The 22,299-nt window shown below is 45.0% G+C and overlaps 1 protein-coding gene across 5 annotated transcripts in view; it reads right to left on the bottom strand.

The window, feature by feature from the left end:
- The window catches only part of znf536 (zinc finger protein 536), a 187,973-nt gene extending 173,732 nt beyond the window's left edge, over positions 1 to 14,241 (bottom strand). Inside the window, exons 1-2 of one of the 5 annotated variants that reach the window (XM_061764985.1) lie at positions 14,170 to 14,241; positions 13,331 to 13,532 (exon numbers count right to left, since the gene is read on the bottom strand). Coding sequence is in view for 2 of the 5 variants with exons in the window: in XM_061764982.1 (XP_061620966.1) it covers positions 11,845 to 11,973 (129 nt within the window). In the remaining 3 variants the exon portion in view is untranslated. Of the gene's footprint in view, positions 1 to 11,255; positions 11,780 to 11,844; positions 12,171 to 13,330; positions 13,533 to 14,169 lie in introns of those variants that run through there. The other 4 variants (XM_061764982.1, XM_061764987.1, XM_061764984.1 and 1 more) reach the window with 4 other exon arrangements.
- Between the last annotated feature and the right edge of the window lie 8,058 nt (positions 14,242 to 22,299).

The raw sequence follows: 22,299 nt of genomic DNA, 5'->3' as shown, positions 1-22,299 counted from the left end.
TCGCAGGCACGGGGAGAACATGCAAACTCCACACAGGCGGGACCGGGGATTGAACCCCGCTCCTCAGAACTGTGAGGCTGACGCTCTAACCAGTCGGCCACCATGCCGCCTAGTATAAATATATGATGAAATATTTAAAAGGTTTAAAATGTTACGCACAATGATTTTTTTTTATATCTGGTATTTGCTAATAGACACAAACATGATTATTATTATTATTTAAATTGAAAATTTTTTAACATTAAAAATAAATAGAATAAAACAGGATGGACTTGTGGGCGGCACGGTGGCGGACTGGTTAGAGCGTCAGCCTCACAGTTCTGAGGACCCGGGTTCAATCCCCGGCCCCGCCTGTGTGGAGTTTGCATGTTCTCCCCGTGCCTGCGTGGGTTTTCTCCGGGTACTCCGGTTTCCTCCCACATCCCAAAAACATGCATGAATTGGAGACTCTAAATTGCCCGTAGGCATGACTGTGAGTGTGAATGGTTGTTTGTTCCTATGTGCCCTGCGATTGGCTGGCAACCAGTTCAGGGTGTACCCCGCCTCCTGCCCGATGACAGCTGGGATAGGCTCCAGCACGCCCGCGACCCTAGTGAGGAGAAGCGGCTCAGAAAATGGATGGATGGATGGAGGATGGACTTGTTATTTTCATCTTTTTATTTCAATTATTTTTCATGTACGGGCTACATTAAATGAATTAAATATGCAGTGAAAAAAAAAAACGTTTTTAATTCATACACCCATACTGTATTTAAATATTTCTGGTATTGTCAAATATGAATAAACTACTACTATTTATTATGAATATTTATTTATTATTTATATCAATTAAGATTTTTTGTCTCCAATTTTATTTTATTCATTTGAAAGAAAGAAAAATCAATAATTGCGATTATTTTTAATAATCCAAGCAACAGCATGTGTAATTAAACCCTGTTTTATTTTGTGCACTTTATTATTATTTTTTTTGTAGTGTGTAATATAGACGATGTTCATGGCGGAGGTCCTAGCGTTCCCCTTCGCCCTCATTAGCAAATAACGACACCGTTTGATTAAAAGCGTGTTTGGCGTAGAAAAAGCGAGGCGAAGAAATGGGGGGTGGGGTCTTTGTGGTTTACTGAGGGGGAGTGGTCCCGTACCTCCATAATTAAGATCACTTGGCAGATTACCTCCGGCAACAAAAGCGTACGAGAGGCCGCCTGCAGACACCGAAATTGGAGGAAAAAAGGACAACGACGAGGAGGAGAGTGACCTCTGCCTGGGGAAGCACAACAGGCGAAAAACACTGTCACAACCCTCCAATCACAGCACTGGGAGCTAAGCTAGCTAGCAGCATCCATTGTAACTGGCTTTACAAATGTTGCAGGATTTTGCTGCTTCATGTTTGGATTGCTAATTTACAATACAAACGTAGCAGACATTGTTCACATTCAAGCTAAACTAATGAGCTTTCGAAATATTTCGTTGGCAGTGTTTTGGTAATCCATGTTTGGATTGTTAATTAACAAGAATATCAGATAAATTAGCATTCAAGCAAAGCTAAGTATATATATATATAAACACGCCACTGGCGTTTTCGTAATTAATGTTTGGATCGTTAATTTACGTTACAAGCATTGTCGATAAGTTAGCATTCGAGCTAAGGTAATAGTTTTTAAAAATCTGGTGCGCAGTGTTTTGGTAGTTAATGTTTCGAATGCTAATTTATGCGACGCGCATAGCAGAGATGTTCAAATTTGAGCTAGGCTAACTAGATTGCACACACTGTTTTGGAAATTAATGCTTGGTTTACCTTACATGCAGAGCAGCGATGTTAGCATTAGGGCTCAGCTACAGTAATTAGCTTTACAAATGTTAGTTAGCGGTGTTTTTCTTAATAATGTTTGGATTGCTAATTTCCATTACACACATACGGAATACTGTTTCTTTTGTGTTTGTTTTTAGTGGTGTTGATTATTTGGGACCACAAAACTTAGCATGTTATGAAAACTCTACTAGCACAGACAGTTAAGTTAACTAGCAGTAGCCACAAATTTATTAGAACAAGTTAAAAAACAACATTCTTTCTGGCTGAACCAGATACAAAACATACACTTTTTACATCAAATTTCTATATCTGGTTAAAAAAAAAAGTTTTGTGTTATTATGAAAGAAAGATCATTTTAAAGTCTAAATGTTTCCCCAAAACTTTTCTTAGGGTTAAAAGCAATGGACATATTTGAGGAGGTCCAGGCGGTCGGAAATAAACAGACGCATATTTACCTGGAATAAAACAAAAATATCTCCATAAATAAGACAGTTTCCTCGCTGTGAGCGGCGCTTTTCACGCGAGGCGTTCACAGACGCTCGTGTGTTCGCTCCGTTTGCCTTCCGGGACCTTTCTTGTTGACTTTTGCATAAACGTCCAACACTAATGTGGAATTAAGCATGCCGTCTCCAGGGACCTTCTACTTCTTTTTTTTTTTCTTCTTCTTCTTCTATTTTATTTTTTCTTTCTGAAACATTAAGGCACTGGGTAGCACATGCTAAAGGTCCCCACAAATATAATCTAGAAATCTTGTTTTCCAACTCACAAGCTAACAAATAAATAGTTCACGAACAATCAGCATAGCTTAGTTGTTTATTATCGGAAAAATGTGCGAGTTGGCAAAATGACGAATCGTTGTGGGTTCACTGCAGAGGTGGGTGACTCGAGTCAAATGACTTGACTCGACTCAGACAACAAGTTTGTGATGTTGGCCTTCTTAAAAACGTGAAGGTTTAGACTTGAGACTTGTTCTGACTTCCTCCCGCCTCCCGTTCACCGTAACGACAAAAAAGTCCCGCCAGGCAAAGAGAACGGGCGCCTTGATGCCGCCGCTGCCACTCGGAGGAATAATACCAAAAAAAAAAAAAGAAAGAAGCTGTGAGCGCTTTGGATTGAGTCTTTAATTCACGCCTGTGTGACATTAAAACCCTTCGCTTGACTCGCGCGGCTGCTGACAAATGCGGCGGCGCTTAATAGAGGTGTGCCGCCATTTCGCGCCACTTTTATCAAAGCCAATTTATCAACGCCGCCGCCGCCGATCTGCGGAAGTCGCTCGTTGAGAGGCAAACCTCCAGATAGCGTTAAGTACATCATCCCTCCTCGCCGCGTCCGCCTTCATCCACTTCTTCTTTCTGTCATCGCGCATTCGTCTGCTCGCCGGCGGCCATGTTTGACAACAATTAGCCCAAGAAGAAGAAACACCTCAAGTGTGCTCAAAAGTCTTCATTATTCACGCGCGAACTGTTTGCAATTAGGGGACAAAAGTCGCCAAAGACGCTGCTTGGTGTTTAGAGCATGAGTGGGCAAAGTACGGCCCGGGGGCTTCAATCCGGCCCACTGAGTGTTTAAAATGGAATATTTGTTGCATTCATTTGAATGTCCCCCCCACCATCCCTTTAATATTGGGATCATTGATACACAGTTCTCCATTTTTCAAATTCATTCATCTCATTAAATTGTCATTCATTTATGGAAACTGTATTATGGTCAAATAAATAAGAAAAATTCACTTTCAATTGATTCAGTCAAAAAGAAGAAAAGAAAGAAAGATGGAGAAAGTGGATGGAGGTATGGCAGAAGGAGAGAGGATGGATGGATGGATGGATGGATGAGGAGTACTGTGGCGAAGAGCCCTCGTAGCCCGCCGGTCGGAGGGCTAAGAGGGGTCGGCGCTCACTTGAGCTTCTGGAAGCCCGGCTGACCCGCTAAGCGTCACCTGAGCTCCACTCTGACACACGATACACTCCAGCGCGGCTCGGCCAAGGGAAAGTGATGCTCGCTCGCACGCACGCGCTGCACTTGAACGTGCCGCTGTTAGCCTTTGCTGGCTGCTAGCTTCAAAGACACCATCTACTCATGCCCTACTCTTTGAATAATAATAACAACGATCGTAGTAATGAATCTGTAGCTGGATTGAAATGGTGCGGAATTAATTAAATTGTCGGGAGTTTCATCGTGAAAAGCTGGGAATGCCATAAACGGTTCCCAATATGTCCGGAAGTAGCCAAAGTTTGAAGTTGAAATGGTTGAAATTGGTCAGCAAGTGCAGAATGACGATATAAATATGTAAAATCCCTCTCAATTTGAGAATTTGACTGTGAAAATTTGGGAATGTTTTTGGGATGTGGGAGGAAACCAGAGTGCCCGGAGAAAACCCACCCGGGCACGGGGAGAACATGCAAACCCAATACAGGCGAGGTTGGGATTGGAACCCCGGTCCCCAGAACTGTGAGGCAGCTATGCTAACCAGTCATCCTCCGTGCCGGCGGATGGAGGTGGTAATTATGTAAAATAGATTGACATTTTCTGAATTTCATGATCAAACTGGTCCCCGTCCCACAGTCAACAATGGTTCCATTCCCGTATTACAGTCGGTTATGTTTGCTGCAACGCGATGGAAAATGGAACCGTCCCCCCGACACAAACTCAAAAATGTTACGATCCTGTCGTCCTGCAGTACGTTGTATGCATTGGGCGATCCCAATTATTTGATTGATTTTTGATAATGTTTCAATATCGATGGTCTCCTTTTAGATGGCTTGTGTCCACTTTTTTTTATGATGACATTGATACAGTATGTCAAAAAAATGAAAAACAGTCGCTCCAAATATTTACTACATTTTCAAAATCATAAGCAATTTAAATTTTTTATTTTTTTGCAAATAACTGCAAAGTGTCACGTTGGACATTTGAACATTGTAGTCCTGTTAGCATTTGCTAGCTTGCCGCTGGCAACTGGGATTTCAAAATGACAGAAAGCTAAAGTTGACCACATCCACCCAAATACAAGACAGTTTTTCATGTTAGTGCAAGTTAACTCATTCACTGCCGTGGACTTTTACATTTGTCAACTGGAATCTAACCGTTCACTGCCACCCACGTATATATTCGTCAATGAGTTTTTCAACAGGGTAGGCGTGGAAGAGTCTGTCACTCAGCTTGTCTGTGAAATTCAGCTTTGTAAAGCAATGTAATGACAAACAGTTTCCTGCAGATGGCGACGTTGCGTCACTGGATTTGAGATCAGCGTAGAAGTTAAAGATTAGGAGCTGAATCTCATCTTGTCACGTCGATTATGAGGGAGCGAACAGTCAACACGTTGGAAGTCAGACAAGTTTAAGCACCTCACACTCGAACAGAGTACGTATATTGTATGTATGGTACAAACATAGTATGGTAGTTAGTAAAAAGTGTGCGTCGTGATTGTGGGAAAAGATGTGAAAAAGCCACTGACGTACAACTCCAGCCATGCAGTGAGTCAGCATCATTCACGGCGCGTTTGTAGTATCTGTAAATTGTTATTTTGGCATCAAAAGAACTTTTGTTGTTGTTTGAAGTGTCACAAAAAGCAAAAAATGTTAGCGTAAAAGTCACTGTTCTGCATGTTTCTTTCCATAAATAGTTTGTTTTCTCTGCTTTAGGGTCACAAATCTTTGTTTTTGCCACACCAGAACATGTTCTACTGCTGCTTACGAAAGAACGGAAAAAGCTAGAAGCAAACTGTTTGTTGTTTTTTTTTCCTGGTGAAAGAATAGTCTATTCTTTCTTTTGGTAGCTTCGCTGCTTATATTGTCACGGAACACAATGGCCTGTGGGTCTTGAAAATCTGTCAAAATGCTTTAAAAACTGTATGGGAAACTGCTTTGAAAACGGCTGGCAATCAATGAGTTAATATACGAAGAATATGTCAGCATTTTTTTCCCCTTTTAAGCATCAACCTTGGCAGAGGTCTCCTTTTAGCTTGTTTTCGCGTCTCTTTTTAATGACGACGTTAACCGTCGCTCCAAATATTTACGACGGTTTCGATTAATTAAGAAAAGAGTTGATCGTAAACGATTTAAATCCACTTTCGTCGTGCCACTGTCAGAGGTCGGGGCGCGTGTGCGGGATTTTTAACGTCGTGACATTTTAACGCAATGCAGTTTAATCAATCAATTTGCCAAGTTGGACTTAAAAAGAAGAAGAAGAAGCAGCAGCTGTCTTTCACAGGAACACGTCGACAGAATGTCAACGGCACGAGCGCCCCCGTCCCGTCGTCGTCCTCCTCCGTCAGTCCATCCCGAACACAAAGTGACGGAGAAAAATTCCGATCAAGGCATTGTCAAAGAAAATAGAATTCCACTGGATGAGCGGCGTAACAAGTCACACACACACACACACACACACACACACACACACACGAAGGCCCAGATGAACGCGTACCCCCGGGAGGGACAATATCCCGCTATTGTGGTTTTAACCCGCCAGACCTGGCGCGGAATGTAAACGCTTTCACATCACATTTGTAAGCTCTGATGAGCACGCGGCAGCCGCTCGCTTTTATTTGACTTTTTTTTTTTTTTTTTTAAACGTGCTTCACACTCTCAAATGAGGGTTTCGAGTTTGAGTAACGGCGGTCGGACAAGTGTTTCAAATAATGCTAGAGGATTTCAAGTTCGGGTTTTCAAGAAAGCTTTTGGGTTCCAAGTTAAGACACTGGGAAGGGTTTCAAAGAAAATGTTCCAATTTAAGGAAAATTCAATTTCAACTCTTGATTACAGTTTCCAAAAAGGGCTTTCCGGGCAGGGCTGGGGGTTAAAGTTCAAGCCTTGGTTCGGGTCTCAATTAAGGGTTTGGTTTTTAAAATAAAGTTTGAGGGATTCAATTTAGTGTTTCAATCCAAGTGTGTCAATACAGGATGGGTTTCAAGTCAGGGTTCGAGTTTCGAACAGGGTTAACCTCAATTAGGGTTTCACACGAGGATTGTATTTTTTTTAGGGATTCAAATTAAGGTTTCAAGTCAGGGTTAGGGTTTCCAGCAAGCATTGGGTTTTTTAAAGTTTGAGAGTTTCAAGTCTTGATAAGGATGTCAAATCAGGATTTTCAGACGGGGTCAAAATTAAGGATTCAAGCCTTTGTTAGGGGGTCAAAGGACGTTCGGTTTTGAAAGTAGGGTTCCAAGTGAGGCTCAAGGAATCAAATCAGGGGTTCAAATTCGGTTTCCAAGACGAAGGAGGAAGAAGAGAAAGGACGAGGAGGTAAAGACGAGGCAAAAGGTGAAAAAGACGAGGACAAGAAGGAGGAATAGGGAGGCGGAGGAAGAAGAACGAGGAGGACGTCGAGGATAAGCAGGAGGAGAAAGAAGAGGAAGGAGGAGAAAGAGGTCAAGGAGGAAGAAGTAGACGATGGAGGAGGAAGTAGGGAGGAGTGGAAGGAGGTGCTCCTCAGAGGTCGAGGAGGAGGAGGAGAATAATAACGTGGGAGAGGAAGAAGAACGAGGGAGGAAGCTGAGCTCCTTGTCCTCTGGGGAGGAGAAAAACAAGGATGAGGAGGGTAACAGCAAGGAGGAGAAAAGGACGAGGTGCTCTCCATAAATAAAGGGCGCGCCTCCTCCTTTCTCCTTGGCCTTTGAGAAAGATTATGAGGAAGAGCACCTCCTCCTCCTCAGACACGGAGAAGCAGGAAGTGGAAAAAGTGCAGAAGAAGAGGAGAAGAACGGGGAGGAGGAGGAGGTGCTCTTCATCATAAAGATTTGTCTCCGCCTCCTCGTTGGCCTCTGAGGGGAGGAGGAGGAAAAGAAGAACGAGGAGGAGGAAGAAGTAGAAGAAGAGGAGAAGAACGACAACAAGGATGCGGACGGCGAGGAGACGAGGAGGAAGTGCTCTTCATCATGCCGAAACGGGCACCTCCTCCTCCACCTCCTCGGCCTCCATCTTGTTCGACCGCGACTCGTTAGCGTCAGGTTTCCCCCTTCGGCGGCTGCAAAACGCCCGCACGCGTTTCCTGATCCGCTCGCCAACGCCGTGTGAACTGTGCGACGGGACGTGACCCTCGCGCGCGCGCACACACACATTCGCACGTGAACACGCACTCTCGCTCCTGTCGAGAGCGCGTGAATGCTAAACAGTAGCCGCCTGATTGACAGCCGCTAAGCTGTTGTCTCCGGGAATGACATGGCGGAAAACAGGCACATCAAAGATGGAGGTGGGGGGCGGAAGAGGGGGTGGGGGACGTGGGGGGGTTCTTGACATCCCAAAATCCCAAATGAACTTTGGGAAAAAGAACAACAACAAACAGAAGAGAAGAGAAGAGTGAAGCCGAGCAAACAAAAACATGAACAGCAATTCTGTCTTTTTTCTTTTTTTTTTTTTTTAAGCACGCACGCACACACGAGTTGCACTTGTGTCAAGGCCACACAACTTCTGGCGCGGTTGATACACGCGCACACACTCCCGCACACCTGCGCCGCAAAAAAATTCAAAACACTCCTTATCCAACACACACACAATAGAATGCAAGCCAGTGGCATAATTCAATAGGGATGAACAAGAGTAATAATAATAAAAAAAAAAAGTCAAAATACTGTATACAAGTTGTTTATTAATTCAGGCAACAAATGTGACAGGACCCCCTGCTGCAACCCTAATGCACACACACACACACACACAAACTCATCCCAAATCTTGCTGGCCTTCCAAAAACATTCTCAGCATGAAGAGGCAAGTCCCTTTTTCCTCTCTCACAAATGTTTTTTAGTTTCAGGCAACAAATGTGACGCCACCCCCCACTCCCACTCTCTCACACACACACACACACACACACCCTCCACCTATCCCAAATTGTGCACCCCCTTCCAAAGATAATTTGAAACCCTTTCTGGCATGAAAGTCAAGTCTGTTTCTGTCCAGCACTTTTTTTTTTATTTTATTTTTTTGTTTTTTATACAGGCATCACATTTGACAACCTACCAACCCCCACCCACCCCCCGCCCCCCAATCCCCCAAAACAGACACACACACACACTCATCCCGAATCCACTCCACGCCGTCACAAGTCTCTTTCTGTGCCACACTTTTAACTCAGGCATCAACTTTGATGACCCCCACTCAGACCCCCATTAGGACCCCTCCACCACACACACACACATAAACACACGCGTGCAACACATGCTTGCACTATTCGACATCACAAAACCTGCTGCTATTACACGATAATGTCACTGGACCGGATTTGATCTACAACAAACAAAATGGATGACCAATCCTAAAATAGTTTCAAAAATAATGATTGAATCTGACATAAAATAATAAATACAATATAATATATTCAAGTTTTTGACTGAGGATGGTTCCGACCCCGCTGAGGAAAACTTCCTGCCTCTCCATTCCCATCTGCAAAAAAAATGCTAAATATGCTATAAACTGCATTTATTATTTTTTTTAATTCATGTATCAAACTTGACGCCCGAGCCACCCCCACAAGGACCCCCACGTCTCATATCACACACACACACGCTCCAGAGTGACACACTTATACCGCGAGGAGACATGACGACATCATCATGCATTCTGGTCTTCATCATCATCATCATCATCATCGTCGTCATTAATGTGACACACACACACAATGCTCCACAAGCGGCAGGCCCACTTTGACACGGAACATTTATTCCCCCCCCCCCCCCCCCCCACAGGAATATGAAGAACGCCACTCTTGACTGCGCGTGATCAATTCTCATCGTTGGAATTATTTACTTATTAAATATGTATTGTTAAATTATTCCGACAGAGAGACCCCCCTCCCTGGGCGTCCCTTCTTTTGGGGGACAAGGTCGCTTTTGTCGGGAAGTGACAGGTTCTCGAACTACAGCGGCAAAAAAAAAAATAATATTACGATTCATATTTATCCATGTGTTTGATCCAAGTGTGTATGTGTGCGCGCGCATTGCATATTAAACTTGGTAGAAAACTAAACTAATCGAACTGCAGCATCGAGTCATGAAGTGTGTTACTAATTGACATGTCGCGCGTGTGTGTGTGTGTGTTAGTGCGATTTGCGTTGCGTATTAAACTTGCGTATCAAAGCGACAAACCACACTAAATTATGACACCAAGTAATGACCTATGACCCGTGGAGGCGATTAGTCGCGCGTTCATCTCGAGTGAAAGAAAAAAAAAGAAAAACAAGAAGAAAAATTTTTTTTATATTTATGTACTTGGTTTTTATTTTATTATTATTTATTATTAATCATTTACGTGCTTAGTTGTGTGTGGTAAATTCAAGTGTGTGTGTGTGCGCGCGCCGGAGAGTTTGAGGTCACGGCGCGACACGAGCGAGGCCGCGGCGGCATGTCGGCGTCGCCGCGGGGGGCACGGCGGTCGTCGGGCGGGAGGTGGAGGGAGGGGGGGGGCTGCTGTAACACACACGCGCGCACTCAGATGTTCGGCAGGTACGAGCAGGAAGTGGCTGTTGTGACAATGACTGTTAATTAAAGCCCCCCCCCCACACCAGGTCTGGGGTGGGCTCTGGGGGGGCAAAGGGGGTTCCACGGCACGGCGAGTCGAATCGCCGTGCGCGCGAGGCGCTCGCGTGGCGTAAAACGACGACGGCGTCACGCGCCGGTGATTGACAGGCGGCTCAGAAACCTCACTTCCTGCAATTCCAAAGTGGGGCGGGGGGGGGGGGGGGGGGGTACTAAATTACAAATCCACGAGGTCTCAAATGGACTTTTTAAATCCTAATTTGATCAAATGGCGACGGCGAGGCCTCATCAAGAAGCCGACATTCACACAACATGGCCGCCGACCCTAATTGTCGGCGAGCCTCTCGACAGACCCCCCCCCCGCCCCCCTGCCCCTGAGGTGCAGGTGGCAGGCTCGAGTCACGTGACCTCGGGTTCAAAGGGCACGCACTTGCAATGGGATTACAAGGCTGGTGTGTCGCTCGCCCATTCGAGTGCCGCGAAACCCGTCAAAGTGCACGAAGAGGTTGGAAAGATGGAAGACGCAGACAACGTGACTTGAGGGGGGGGTCCTTCCCTCGACATTCGGCCAACTTTCTGGCCGGGTTCGAGCCCCTGCGGAAGCCCCCCACCCCCTCCCGCCCGCAGTGACATCTGCTCCGCGTCGCTTACAAAATGGCAGCTAGACGCTCTCTTCTCTCATCTTTTTTTTTTTTTTTGGCCAACTTTCTGTCCGAGATGTTTTTTTTTTTTTTTTTTTTTCCACCGAGAGGGACGCCGCGCGCTCAAGTTGGAAAACCCAAAGAAAAGCACGAAAGAGTCCACGTCCCAAAACAAAAAAAAAACAAAAAAATCCAGCAGCCCCATCGGCGCTCTAATTGCCGCGTGATGAATTTCACGCTCACCTTTTTAATGGTGCAAAAAAAAAATAATAATCCTAAAAAAAATTATAAAAAAAATCAGCAAAACGTACCAAAGAAATAAACAAACGCGCTCCGATGAGCTTACCTTTTTTTGAGGGAATTCCTGGCGCGTGCACGCAGACGGAGGGGGCGAAAGTGCGCGTGGGACCTGTTCGAGAGCTTCCACGCTCCGCGCGCGCATCCCGACCTGACGTGGGAATCTTGTCCTTGTGAACCCCCCCCCCCCCACCACCAACCCCCTCCCCTCCCCTCCACGCCGCTCGCTCGCTCTCTCTCTCTCCACTCCCTCCCTCTTTCTCTCTCCCTCTCCCTCTCTCTATCCTTCCTTCCTTCCGTCCTCGCTCCGCGTGTCCCGTGGATCGAGCCTCCGCGTCCGTCGGCACCGGGAATCATCCGCGCGGACGAAAGAAAAAACAAAAATCCACTTTCTTTTTTTTTTTGACCTCCACTGTTCCTGTTTTTTTTTTTGTTTGTTTGTTTTTGGGTTTTTTTTCCTCCCGGGTAAGGCGGCGACTAATCCCAAATTGTGCGGCGCTCGTGCACGTCCTCTCGCGCGTTTGACGCTTCCGCCGCCGCCACGCGAGACAGCAAAATTCCCGTGAGAAAAAAAAACAAAACCAAAACAAAAAACAAAAAAAAACAAGCAAAACAACACGAAAAGTGGAATTTCTCACCTTTGGGTGCCTCGAAGAAGAAAAAGAAGAAGAGTCCGGGGGGGGGGGCTCGTGCGCGTGGCGCGTTACCGTGCGCTTAAACAAGTCCCGAGCGCTCCAGATGACGAGCGTACGTATGCGGGCGCGCATGTCAGCCTGTTTGCGCGCGTGCGCGTGCGTGCGCGCACTGTAACCTTGTGGCGTATTTCATGTAAATAAGCCGCCTCGCCGAGATGCGCGCGCGCGCGCGCACACGCTCCTCCCCTCTGACGTCTCCACCTTCTCTCGCATTAATAATATAATCCAAATATGATGAGGTTATTTATGATATCTGCATAACGCTTCTCACTTCAAAACCCGAACGCGCTTGGGAACAACACTTTTGGAGGCAACTTTTGTTTTCTTTAAAAAAAAATTTAAAAAAAAAACACACACACACACGTACACGCGCACGAGGACGGGAACTGTGCGTTTGCGCGCGCAGTTTCCGCGCTCAATAATGCAATTATGCAGACGTGCACGCGCCAGGGCCGCAATGAATGGATGAATGGGGGGCTTTGTGGAGGGATGATATCATGATGATGATGATGGTGGTGGGCGCCGAATGACGACCACTCTCTGTCTCTCTCAAGTCTCACTTTTTTTTTTTTTGCGCACACAACAATATCAATTGTCATAAAACACACACGCGCGTGCGCGCGCGCGTGGTCCAACGTGCGCGTGCGCGCCGGATTCACACGGCTGCGCGCGCGCGAGAGAGAGTCAAAATGTCGATCGGATTGCGCTCGGAAGTGGACTCGCATAATAGGAGCGGGGAATAAGAGGAGGGGGTGAAAAAAAAAAGGAGGGGGTCATATTCATAAGATCCCCCCCCACACCATGGAGAAAGGGGACGGGGGGGGGGGGGGGGGGTGCCCCTGGCTGCCCCAAACAATGACTAGATGAATGGTCAGTGACACTCGTATAATACTGGATATGGAAATGAATTATCATAATAATGATAAATGTTTAGCACAATATGTGGCCCAACATCAAACCTGTATTTGATGGTTTGCTTTTTTTTATTTATTATGATCAGTGAGATGGATAATTCTATACTGTATGATTATTATTTTTTTAATGATATAAACAGATTCATTAATATCTAAATAAATATGAAGCAAAATATAATTCTACCTTGCTCACTTTTAATTTGACAATTTTTGACGATCAAACTGGAATTTAGAATTGGGGGGGTTCAAACTTTTTTTGTTGTAATTATAATAATAAATGATAATAATAACTGTCAATCAATAATATTAATGAAAAGCATTTTGTTCTCTTTGTTCTCTCTTCTTCCGCCTCAGTATTGAGTCTGCTTAGCTTAATGCTAACAACGGATGGAAAACACCATCGACATGCTAACAGTTAGCACGGAGAGTCGCAGTTTTAGAAGCAACGGAACACAAACGGTGGAGCTGCACATGCCGACAAAGTAACGATATATTCTTTATGCTATACGACTCACCTTCAGTTGAAGCAGATGAGGAGCTGTGCGACTCGTCTTCGTTTGAGTCTGCGTGACCGCGTTATACTGCCACCCGGTGGCCTACGCGGGCACGCCAGAAGGAGCAGAATGGAAAGGAACTGTACGAGTACTTCCAAAAGGTTTTCTTGCTCAGGACAGACTCTCCCCGCCCCGTCAAGCCTCGGCGTCTTGTTTTGACGAGCTGGTGGACAAAAAAAAAAAAAGTATCCCACGATAATAAGAACATTAGCATCTGTGGAAACAGCTGACTCCAATTGATGAACAATTGTTCCACACAGGAGGTCTCCGCGATCCGCTTTGGGATTATGATTGGATTACTTTTTTTTCAGTTTTTTTTTAACACGAAATCAACAGCCACATCACATCAAGGCACGCACGAACTTTGAACTCGGCCGGAGCAGACGTGTGAGTGAATTCGGTTCTTGTTTCCCCCACCCCGAGTAAGGCGACAGTAATTGCAGATTCGAAACGGTTTCAGACTGTCAGAACACATCGAAATTTCCGCCGTCAACATCGGAATTCCACCAATGTAATGTGCGCGGGAGGCCACTAGTTGGCAGTGTCATTTGGTAAAGAATGATGGGAAATGTGAAATTTGGTCACTCCGAAGCTGACCGACAATAAAAAAATAAAAATAAAAAAAAAACCTTGTTGTGTCACGTACGTGGTTAGGGCGAAGCCGAGGAACGCAAGGCAAGAACATGGTGGACCCAATTGCAGGGAAGCAGGGAGGCAAGGCAGGAGTGCGGGAGTCTCAAAATAATAATATTTAATCTTCAAAAAAGGATAACAAGGATATTGGATAAAGCAAAACTTACCACAATGATAAAGACAACTGGCGAAGACATGTGACAACGACAATGAACCGACCAGAACGGAAAGAAACAAATTGACGAGACAACGAGGGACACCTGGACAAGACTCGAGTGGCTGGAGAGAGCTGATTGGTCGACACAAAGTAGACGAGAACAGGTGGACACGACAACCTTAATGAGCACAAGACAAACAGGGAACCCAGGAAAACATGGAACAAAACTAAAACACAAACCAAAACTAAAACACAGACCATGAGACGTTGTTTATGTTTAAAGGACAACATCGGATTCTTGCCAGAAAACGCTTGAATATGCACGCCAGGCTACGAGTTGACAATGTCACCAAAAACATTTGACTTTTTATGTTTATGACTGCCAAGATCCGCGGCGGCGTTCCGGCCCGATGCCGCCTCGTCTTTCCAGCAGAGTCCACGTTCCCGGCGCCATCGTATTTTACTATTAGCTATCAATTGGTTGCTAATGGCGCTAACAAGGCAGCTAGCTGGCCAGCGACAGCGCGCTAACGGCCTCGCGGGGAGCATTAAGGAGGCCGGCTGATGCTGTGGGCCGCTAACGACCTACAGGCGTTGCCTAATGGCGCTAAATGACCTCCTCGGTGGCTATTAGCGCATAATTACAACCTGGAGACCCACGCCGACCTCCGCCGGACGCACACGATTACTCCCGGCTTCCTGCGGCCTTTCCCGGCGTCCACTGTGTCCACCTCTTGCCGCTTCCCGTGGGATTACACCCATTCATCTACTGCATGCTTTAAAAATAATAATAATAATAATAATCAATCCCCCAAAAAATAATAATAATGGGCTTGCCCTTGGTTTTCATGACTGCAAAACACTGGAATCTCTGAAAAATAAAATAAAATAAAGCGCTTTGTTCGCTCATTCCGCGGTTCTTAAAAGTCAAAAGGTAAAATGTGTCTTGCAACTTTGAGTTTTTTTTTGTAAATCTAACAAAAAAAAAAAAAAAAAAAAGAATCTAATCGTGAAAAACAAAGTATTAGTCATTGATAAAGTTTCACTGCAGGCCTGTAGGTGGCAGTGACGCGCAACACAAAGTGAAAAACAAGACTTGTCCGATGTTTTGCTTTGATTAGTTTTCACGAGGAAGGAATTTGTTCCGAAAAGCTTTAAACAATTTCTTCTATGGCTCATGACAGATAAAGTATTTTGCTTTAATTGTTTCTGACTTGGACTGCTAATAAACAGAAGAAGAAGACAACAAAAAACAAATGATCTTATACTATAAACACACAAAAATATGTTTTGAATTGCAAGGGATGTTATTTTGTTTTTTTCCCCGAGAGTGACGTGGAAGTGGTGCGCGTTTTCATCGGCAGCGAGTCGTCAAGGGCGAATGGGCGGCCCTCGTTTTTTTTCCCTAGCGCGACAACAAAGTGATCCAAGATGCACGCCCGTTTGTGCCTGATCAAAAAAACAAAACGGTGATGTCATTGAACTACTCATTTGTGGAATTCCGAGTCCGAACATAAACCAGAGCATTCCAAGGCAGGATCCGCTGGAAAGTGTGAGGCAGCGGCTACTGCTTGATCAAAGGCAGGTCCGCACTGTGTGAGGTCCACATTGGAGACGACAGGGGGCCTCCATGTTGGGATTTACAGAAAACCAACTATGTTGACGTTATTTGAGGCGCTCCATCCAGACAAAAGCAGCGCTTTGCCACAATCTGGTGGCGTTTTGGTGCCGAGGAACTATGGGTAACTGAGTTGAGGAACTTCATGGCAGTCATTACACCATCACGGCAATGTTTAAAGTTAAGGTCACTTTTCGAACATTTTTTACATTCATTTACGATAAATTTTGGACTGTACTGGGTGTCTTTAAGCCAGGGGGGGGAAAAAAAATACTCGCAAAAGATGAAATGCAAATGTGTTGTAAATTAAATACAACTGAACTGCACTTAACAAATGCACTCTGTAGGATTAAAAAAATAATAATAATCATAAATAACTATTGCAACAGGTTCAATGTGCTTAATTCAGTGATTCTTTTGTGTACCACTAGAGGGAGAACGGTGTCAATTCGCTTGCATGTGTCCGCAGAACATTATTTGTTTTCAATTTGAATGCTTGATAGATGATCTGTATAGTAACTAAAACCAATATATAACAGCAATTTGCCTTTGTGCGCGCAACGTGTTGGGGAAAGATCGACCATTCCCTCCACTGACGCAACTGAAAATCGACGACGCAAGAGTCAGGGAAGCGTGACAAACAGAAACCCAGGCGACACAGAAAGGAGTAATGGGTGTCGACTCAGCGAGTGGACTCGCGGCTGATAGAAAACTCACAGCGGGGGAAGTGTTTTATGGGGTGCGAGCAAAAAAACAACGAAGAAGAGTGGAAAAAGATGACAGGATTGTAAAAAAAAAAAAAAAAAGCATGACAGCAAAAAAACAAAAACAAAAAAAAGTAAGAAAACAGGAGGGGATGATGGGGCGGAGCCACTCAAGGTCGGCTCACTCTCAAAAATGTCGGAACGTTTCCAAGTGGACGCGTCAAGGACAAATTAAAGCTGGTTGTCACTTTAAATCATATATATATATATAAAATGGAACAACAAAAGAACTGCTCCTTTTTAGACCCACTTTTACACAGAACCTGGCAAAATGGAACAGAGTCCGTGTATTTTGTCGTACGGTTTGGCCGGACATTTTGGTGTTGAAATGTATGGTCAAGTTTGAAAGTAGGAAGTGACAATCAGCGTGAAATAAGCACACTTCGCCCCTTATTTGGAGAACTGTGTGAGCGGGTCTTCTTTTCCTTTCCTCCAAGTGATGTTATCCAATTGTTTCCCAGTAGGCGGGGGGTTCACCGGAAGCCACTTTCGCCTTTTCCACGACAAGTGGGTGAAACGGAAGAAGAAGAAGAAGAAGAAAAGGGGAAAGAGGAGGAAGAGGCCAGATGTGGAGATGGAAGCATCTCGGCCACAGCGTGAGCCAATTATTATGCGCAAGGCGTCCAAAAATAGTCTCTGGTTAGGATGCTGTCTTGTTTATTTGGGGGGGGTCGGCAGAGTGCGCCAATGCAGCTGTGAAAAAAATAAATAAATAAATAATTTTAAAAAAAGAAAGTCATCGAATCAACAAGTCAAATTCATTCTTTCAGTCAGTAAAATTAAGTTGAAGTAACTTAAGTAAAATTACAAACGGAAAATATTCTAAAAAAAAAATGTTCTAAAATATTTTGAAAAAACAATACAATAAAATTCATTAAGAAATGAAAAAAAAATTGAATGTCATTAAAAAAATACAAAAATAACTATTTAAAATACATGTAAAATATAATGGGGGAAAAAATGGGATGAGTAACTGAGAATTTTTTTTAAATATAAAATAACAAAAAAATATTTTAATCTAGAATCTAAGCAACCGTTTCATATCAAAATAAAGTAAATTCAACCCCAATTTTTTTTTTTTTGTGTGCATGAAGAAAATATCTGTCGCTTCAAATTGTATTAAAGAATATATCCCGAGTCGGCGTGCGTGCGGCTTTTCGACCCTTTCGGCAGGCCACTTGATTTTTTTTAAAAAAAAATTCTGAGGAGGGGGGGGGGGGGGACTGGAAATTAATTTGTGTTAATTTCCAGCGCACACACACACACACAAAAGTCCATAAGGCATAAATGTGAGCGGAGAGGGAAGCGAGAGAGCGAGCGCGAGCCACTGAAATTGAACTCGCACATCATCCATTTTCCGCAGATGGCCGCAGAGCCTCGGACGCACTTAATCAAGGAAAGGGCACACCTCCCAGTCTCCATTCGTTTCTAATGGCATTACGGCGCACAAGTAAGATTTACACATCCCTTAATGTGCCCCAGTCCTCTGCATAAAAGTATATACAAAGGTTAATATTGCAATAATATGTTCCTGGAGGGCATTGTAATCATTATCTCTCTGCTGGTATCAATTAGAAGCACTTTACTGCAGGTAATGACTAAGATTCCGCTACAAAATGACATTATTATTATTATCCTCATCTATAATTCCGGACTGGATACACAAGACGAGGAAGGCAGCGAGGGGTGGTGGGGGCGGCGGTGGGGGGGAAGGGGAAAAAGAGAAGCACAAGTTCAACAAAAGGTGGCCTTAAAAAGTGAGAGCGGGCCAGGAAGGAAACTCATTGGACTGCGTGTGTGCGTGTGTGTGTGTGTGTGTGTGTGTCTGCGCGCAGATGTGCTGGAAGTTTCAAAGGGTCAAATAATACACAAAAAAAATGTGCTTCCTCTTATTCATGTGTGTGTCCCACTTTCCTCAAAGCAGCTTGCGTGCGTGCGCGCATTATTTTTTTTGTGTGTGTTGTTGTGTGGGTGCTAAAGTTGCTGAAGTTTCTGCGCGTTGACCTGAGCTCATTTGGCAGCGTCGCTAACGAGTGCCCTCATCGCAAAGGTGTAATACGTTGTGTGCGTCCTTCTTTAATTGGCCGTCGCTGACATCCATAACACGGTTGCCATGGTGCTGACCTTTCAACGTGGGGCTATTCATAACCAGGAAGTGGCGTCTCTGCTGTCGAAATAGCCTCGTGGCTAATGTTAGCATGAGGCGCCCGCTTTCATTTCTGTTTGAGCGTGACGTCACGCGTGCTTCCAGGTGGCAAAAGGTGACGCTTCTCTACCGCCGTACTTTGAATGTGTGAACTTGTCCGCCGGAAAAAGGAAGACGTTACGCGGAGTAAATTGCTCGGACGGGAGGCGGAACGCCGGCTGTGATTTACATTTCAACAGGTAAGTTGATTCCAAAACAGACGTGGTTGAAATTGAGACATTTAACATGATCACCGAGGGACTGCTGAATGAATTTGCGCCGTGGCAATAAATGAAATGCCTTCCACTGGCTCCTTGTCCGCCTGAGATGGTTTCATGCTTTCAGATCACCAACAAGGTTTTTGACCATCTCTACAGAAGCCAGCTGGATCTTTGGGTCAGCGCTACTCACTCACGTTCGGCCACCCGGAAGTAACACCCACCTATTGGTTACAAAAATGATGAATTTTCCTATGCTACCACGATTTTATTTGAGATGGGGCTTTATTTCTTCTTCTTCTTTTCTTTTGGGCTCGTCTTCATTCCTCTGCTTTCCAGTGCATGCCTCCATCTTTCTAACTGTTCCTCCACCTGCTCCCTGCTTTCACTGCAGATCATCATCATGGTCCACGGGGATTCCAGTCTAACCTCATCTGTCAGCCTATCCATCACCACTGCAAACAGGAAGGGGCTCAGGGCTGATCCCTGATGCAGTCCCACCTCCACCTTAAATTCGTCTATCACACCTCCAGCACACCTCACCGCTGTTCTGCTGCCCTCGTACATGTCCTGTATTATTCTAACATACTTCTCTGCCACTCCAGACTCCCGCATGCAGTACCACAGTTCCTTTCTGGGTACTCTGTCATAGGCTTTCTCTAAATCTACAAAGACACAATGTAGCTCCCTCTGACCTTCTCTGTACTTTTCCATCAACATCCTCTAGGGAAATAATGCATCTGTGGTACTCTTACTAGGCATGAAACCATACTGTTGCTTGCAAATACTCACTTCAGTCCTGAGTCTACCCTCCACTACGCTTTCCCATAACGTCATTGTGTGGCTCATCAACTTTATTCCTCTATAGTTCCCACAGCTTTGCACATCACCCTTGTTCTTAAAAATGGGCAGCGGCACACTTTTCCTCCATTCCTCAGGAATCTTCTCACCCACTAGAATTCAGTTGAACAAGCTGGTCATGGTCAAAAACTCCACAGCCACCTCTCCTAGATCCTTCCATACCTCCACAGGAATGTCATCAGGACCAACTGCCTTTCCATTTTTTTCTGTTTAATGCCTTTCTAACTTCCCCCTTACGAATCATTGCCACTTCCTGGTCCACCACACTTGCCTCTTATACTCGCCCCTCTTCTCTCTCATTTTCCTCATTCATCAACTCCTCGAAGTATTCTTTCCATCTATCTAGCACACTACTGGCACCAGTCAACATATTTTCATCTCTATCCTTAATCACCCTAACCTGCTACACATCCTTCCCATCTCTATCCCTCTGTCTGGCCAACCTGTATCGATCCTTTTATCCTTCTTTCGTGTCCAACCTGGCATACGTGTCATCATATGGCTCTTGTTTGGCCTTTGCCACCTCAACCTTTGCCCTGTGTCGCATCTCAATGTATTCCTTTCGCCTCTCCTCGGTCCTCTCAGTGTCCCACTTCTTCTTCGCTAACCTTTTTCCTTGTATGATTTCCTGTACTGTGAGGTTCCACCACCAAGTCTCCTTCTCTCTTTTCCTACTAGAAGATACACCAAGTACTCTCCTGCCTGGCTCTCTGATCACCTTGGCTGCAGTGGTCCAGTCTTCTGGAAGCTCCTCCCATCCACCGAGAGCCTGTCTCACCTCTTCCAAGAAAAACCGAACAACACTCTTCCTTTCTCAGCTTCCACCACATGGTTCTCCGCTCTGCCTTTGTCTTCTTTATTTGTATTGAGTAAATGCTTGTGTAACAATGCACCAGCCTGAACAGCATGAATGGAGCATACAGTATACTATTTGTATTTATTGATAAGCATACATCACATGTTAGCCTAATGACAATTGCCCAAGTCCTTTTTAACATGCTGTTACCCGATCTGTTAAAAATACCAATGCTAAAAGTGTTGTTTTTTTCTAGTTTCCCCAAAACGATTAAATAACTCAGGCAAGGATGCTATTAGGCCAACGATACGTCCACACGACATCACATGGGACCATGTTGGACCACATCAGATCACGTCGGACCACGTGGTGATGTCAGCCAATCAGCATGAGTACATTTAGACTCACAGAAATCATAAATCTCAAAATATATCAACTTTGGGGGAAAGACAAAAGAACCTTTTTTTCGAAAGAACTTTTCATCCCCGGAATGTTTTCCCACTTGGGTGATTGGGTCGCTCTGGTTCCAAGCACTCTTTCTTTTGTTTATCTGCGAGTGTCGCACTCTGCACTTGTTTACAGCGTGGACGCTGTTTACATCTGCGCGTATATCATTTTTCTCTTACGGCGTGTAAAGTGCAAATTGAAGAAGGAATCATGTGAAGGCCACACTGAGTGTTTCTACACTGGGAGAAAGTCGCACACAGTATGTGCGAGTCGTAAATAAGTCTCAAGTCTTAACCTCTTCTTAAGCAAATCGAGTCAAGCCATTACTTGGGTTGAGCAAGTCATAATTCAAGTCATACAATCTTCCTCAGTCACATGATAAATTCACAGATAAGCCACTTTGCACTCTGTCTGCATTTGTGTTCGTTTGCTCTACGAACATATTTGCAATGGCTGTTTCTTTTTAACTCATTCACTGCCATGGACTTTTGTATTCACCAACAAATCCAACCATTCAAATTCAACTTGACTCGAATCCCCCACCTGTGCTTCAAGTGCCTCCGTAAGAATAAAAGAGGAGCGTCTGGAGTGATGAATGTAAAGTTAATTTGTACAAGAGCCCAGGTTATAGCGCCTTGCTCCAGGCAATAGGCAGGAACGTAAGAGAAATGGAAATCCACCCAAAGGGATTAGATTTTAAATAGATATCAGCCCATATATGAAGGCAGGCGGCACTTGGGCCTTGGTGTGTAAGTAGTTGTAATTTGGAGTGCGTAATGAAGGAAGAAAGGCGCTATAGGTTAATCTGATCGACCCCGCCGCTCGGGGGACGGCGGGCGCGGAGCCGCGAGACCGTCTCCCCAGCCGCCGAGCTCCGCCTGCCCTCCGAGAGGTAATGAAAGCTGGAGAGGTGAAGGGGAGCGCCCCGGGAGGCGGTGCACGACGAGTGGGAGGGGGGGGGGGGGGGCTACACCGGCGAGGGGGAACCTGGAGAAAAGTGGGTCTCCTGCACTAACCTCATTACAGGAGGAGAAAAGACCTTTCTTTTACAGTAGAGTGTGCCGACGCTGATACCGATGATATCGATGACGCGAACGAGACCAAGGACACAGATGATAATAGAACACGAAAGATTTCATCGATGACATTGTTGATACTGACTTCATGGTTGATACTTGAGACACCGACGAGGAGGAAACCGGAATGCCCGGAGAAAACCCACGCGGGCACGGGGAGAACATGCAAACTCCA

Source organism: Phyllopteryx taeniolatus, unplaced genomic scaffold (genome assembly GCF_024500385.1).
Source record: "Phyllopteryx taeniolatus isolate TA_2022b unplaced genomic scaffold, UOR_Ptae_1.2 contig_24, whole genome shotgun sequence".
In the NCBI taxonomy this organism is placed as follows: Eukaryota; Metazoa; Chordata; class Actinopteri; order Syngnathiformes; family Syngnathidae; genus Phyllopteryx; species Phyllopteryx taeniolatus.
Note: the sequence above shows the minus strand (reverse complement) of the source record. Positions and strands in the feature narration are given on the sequence as shown.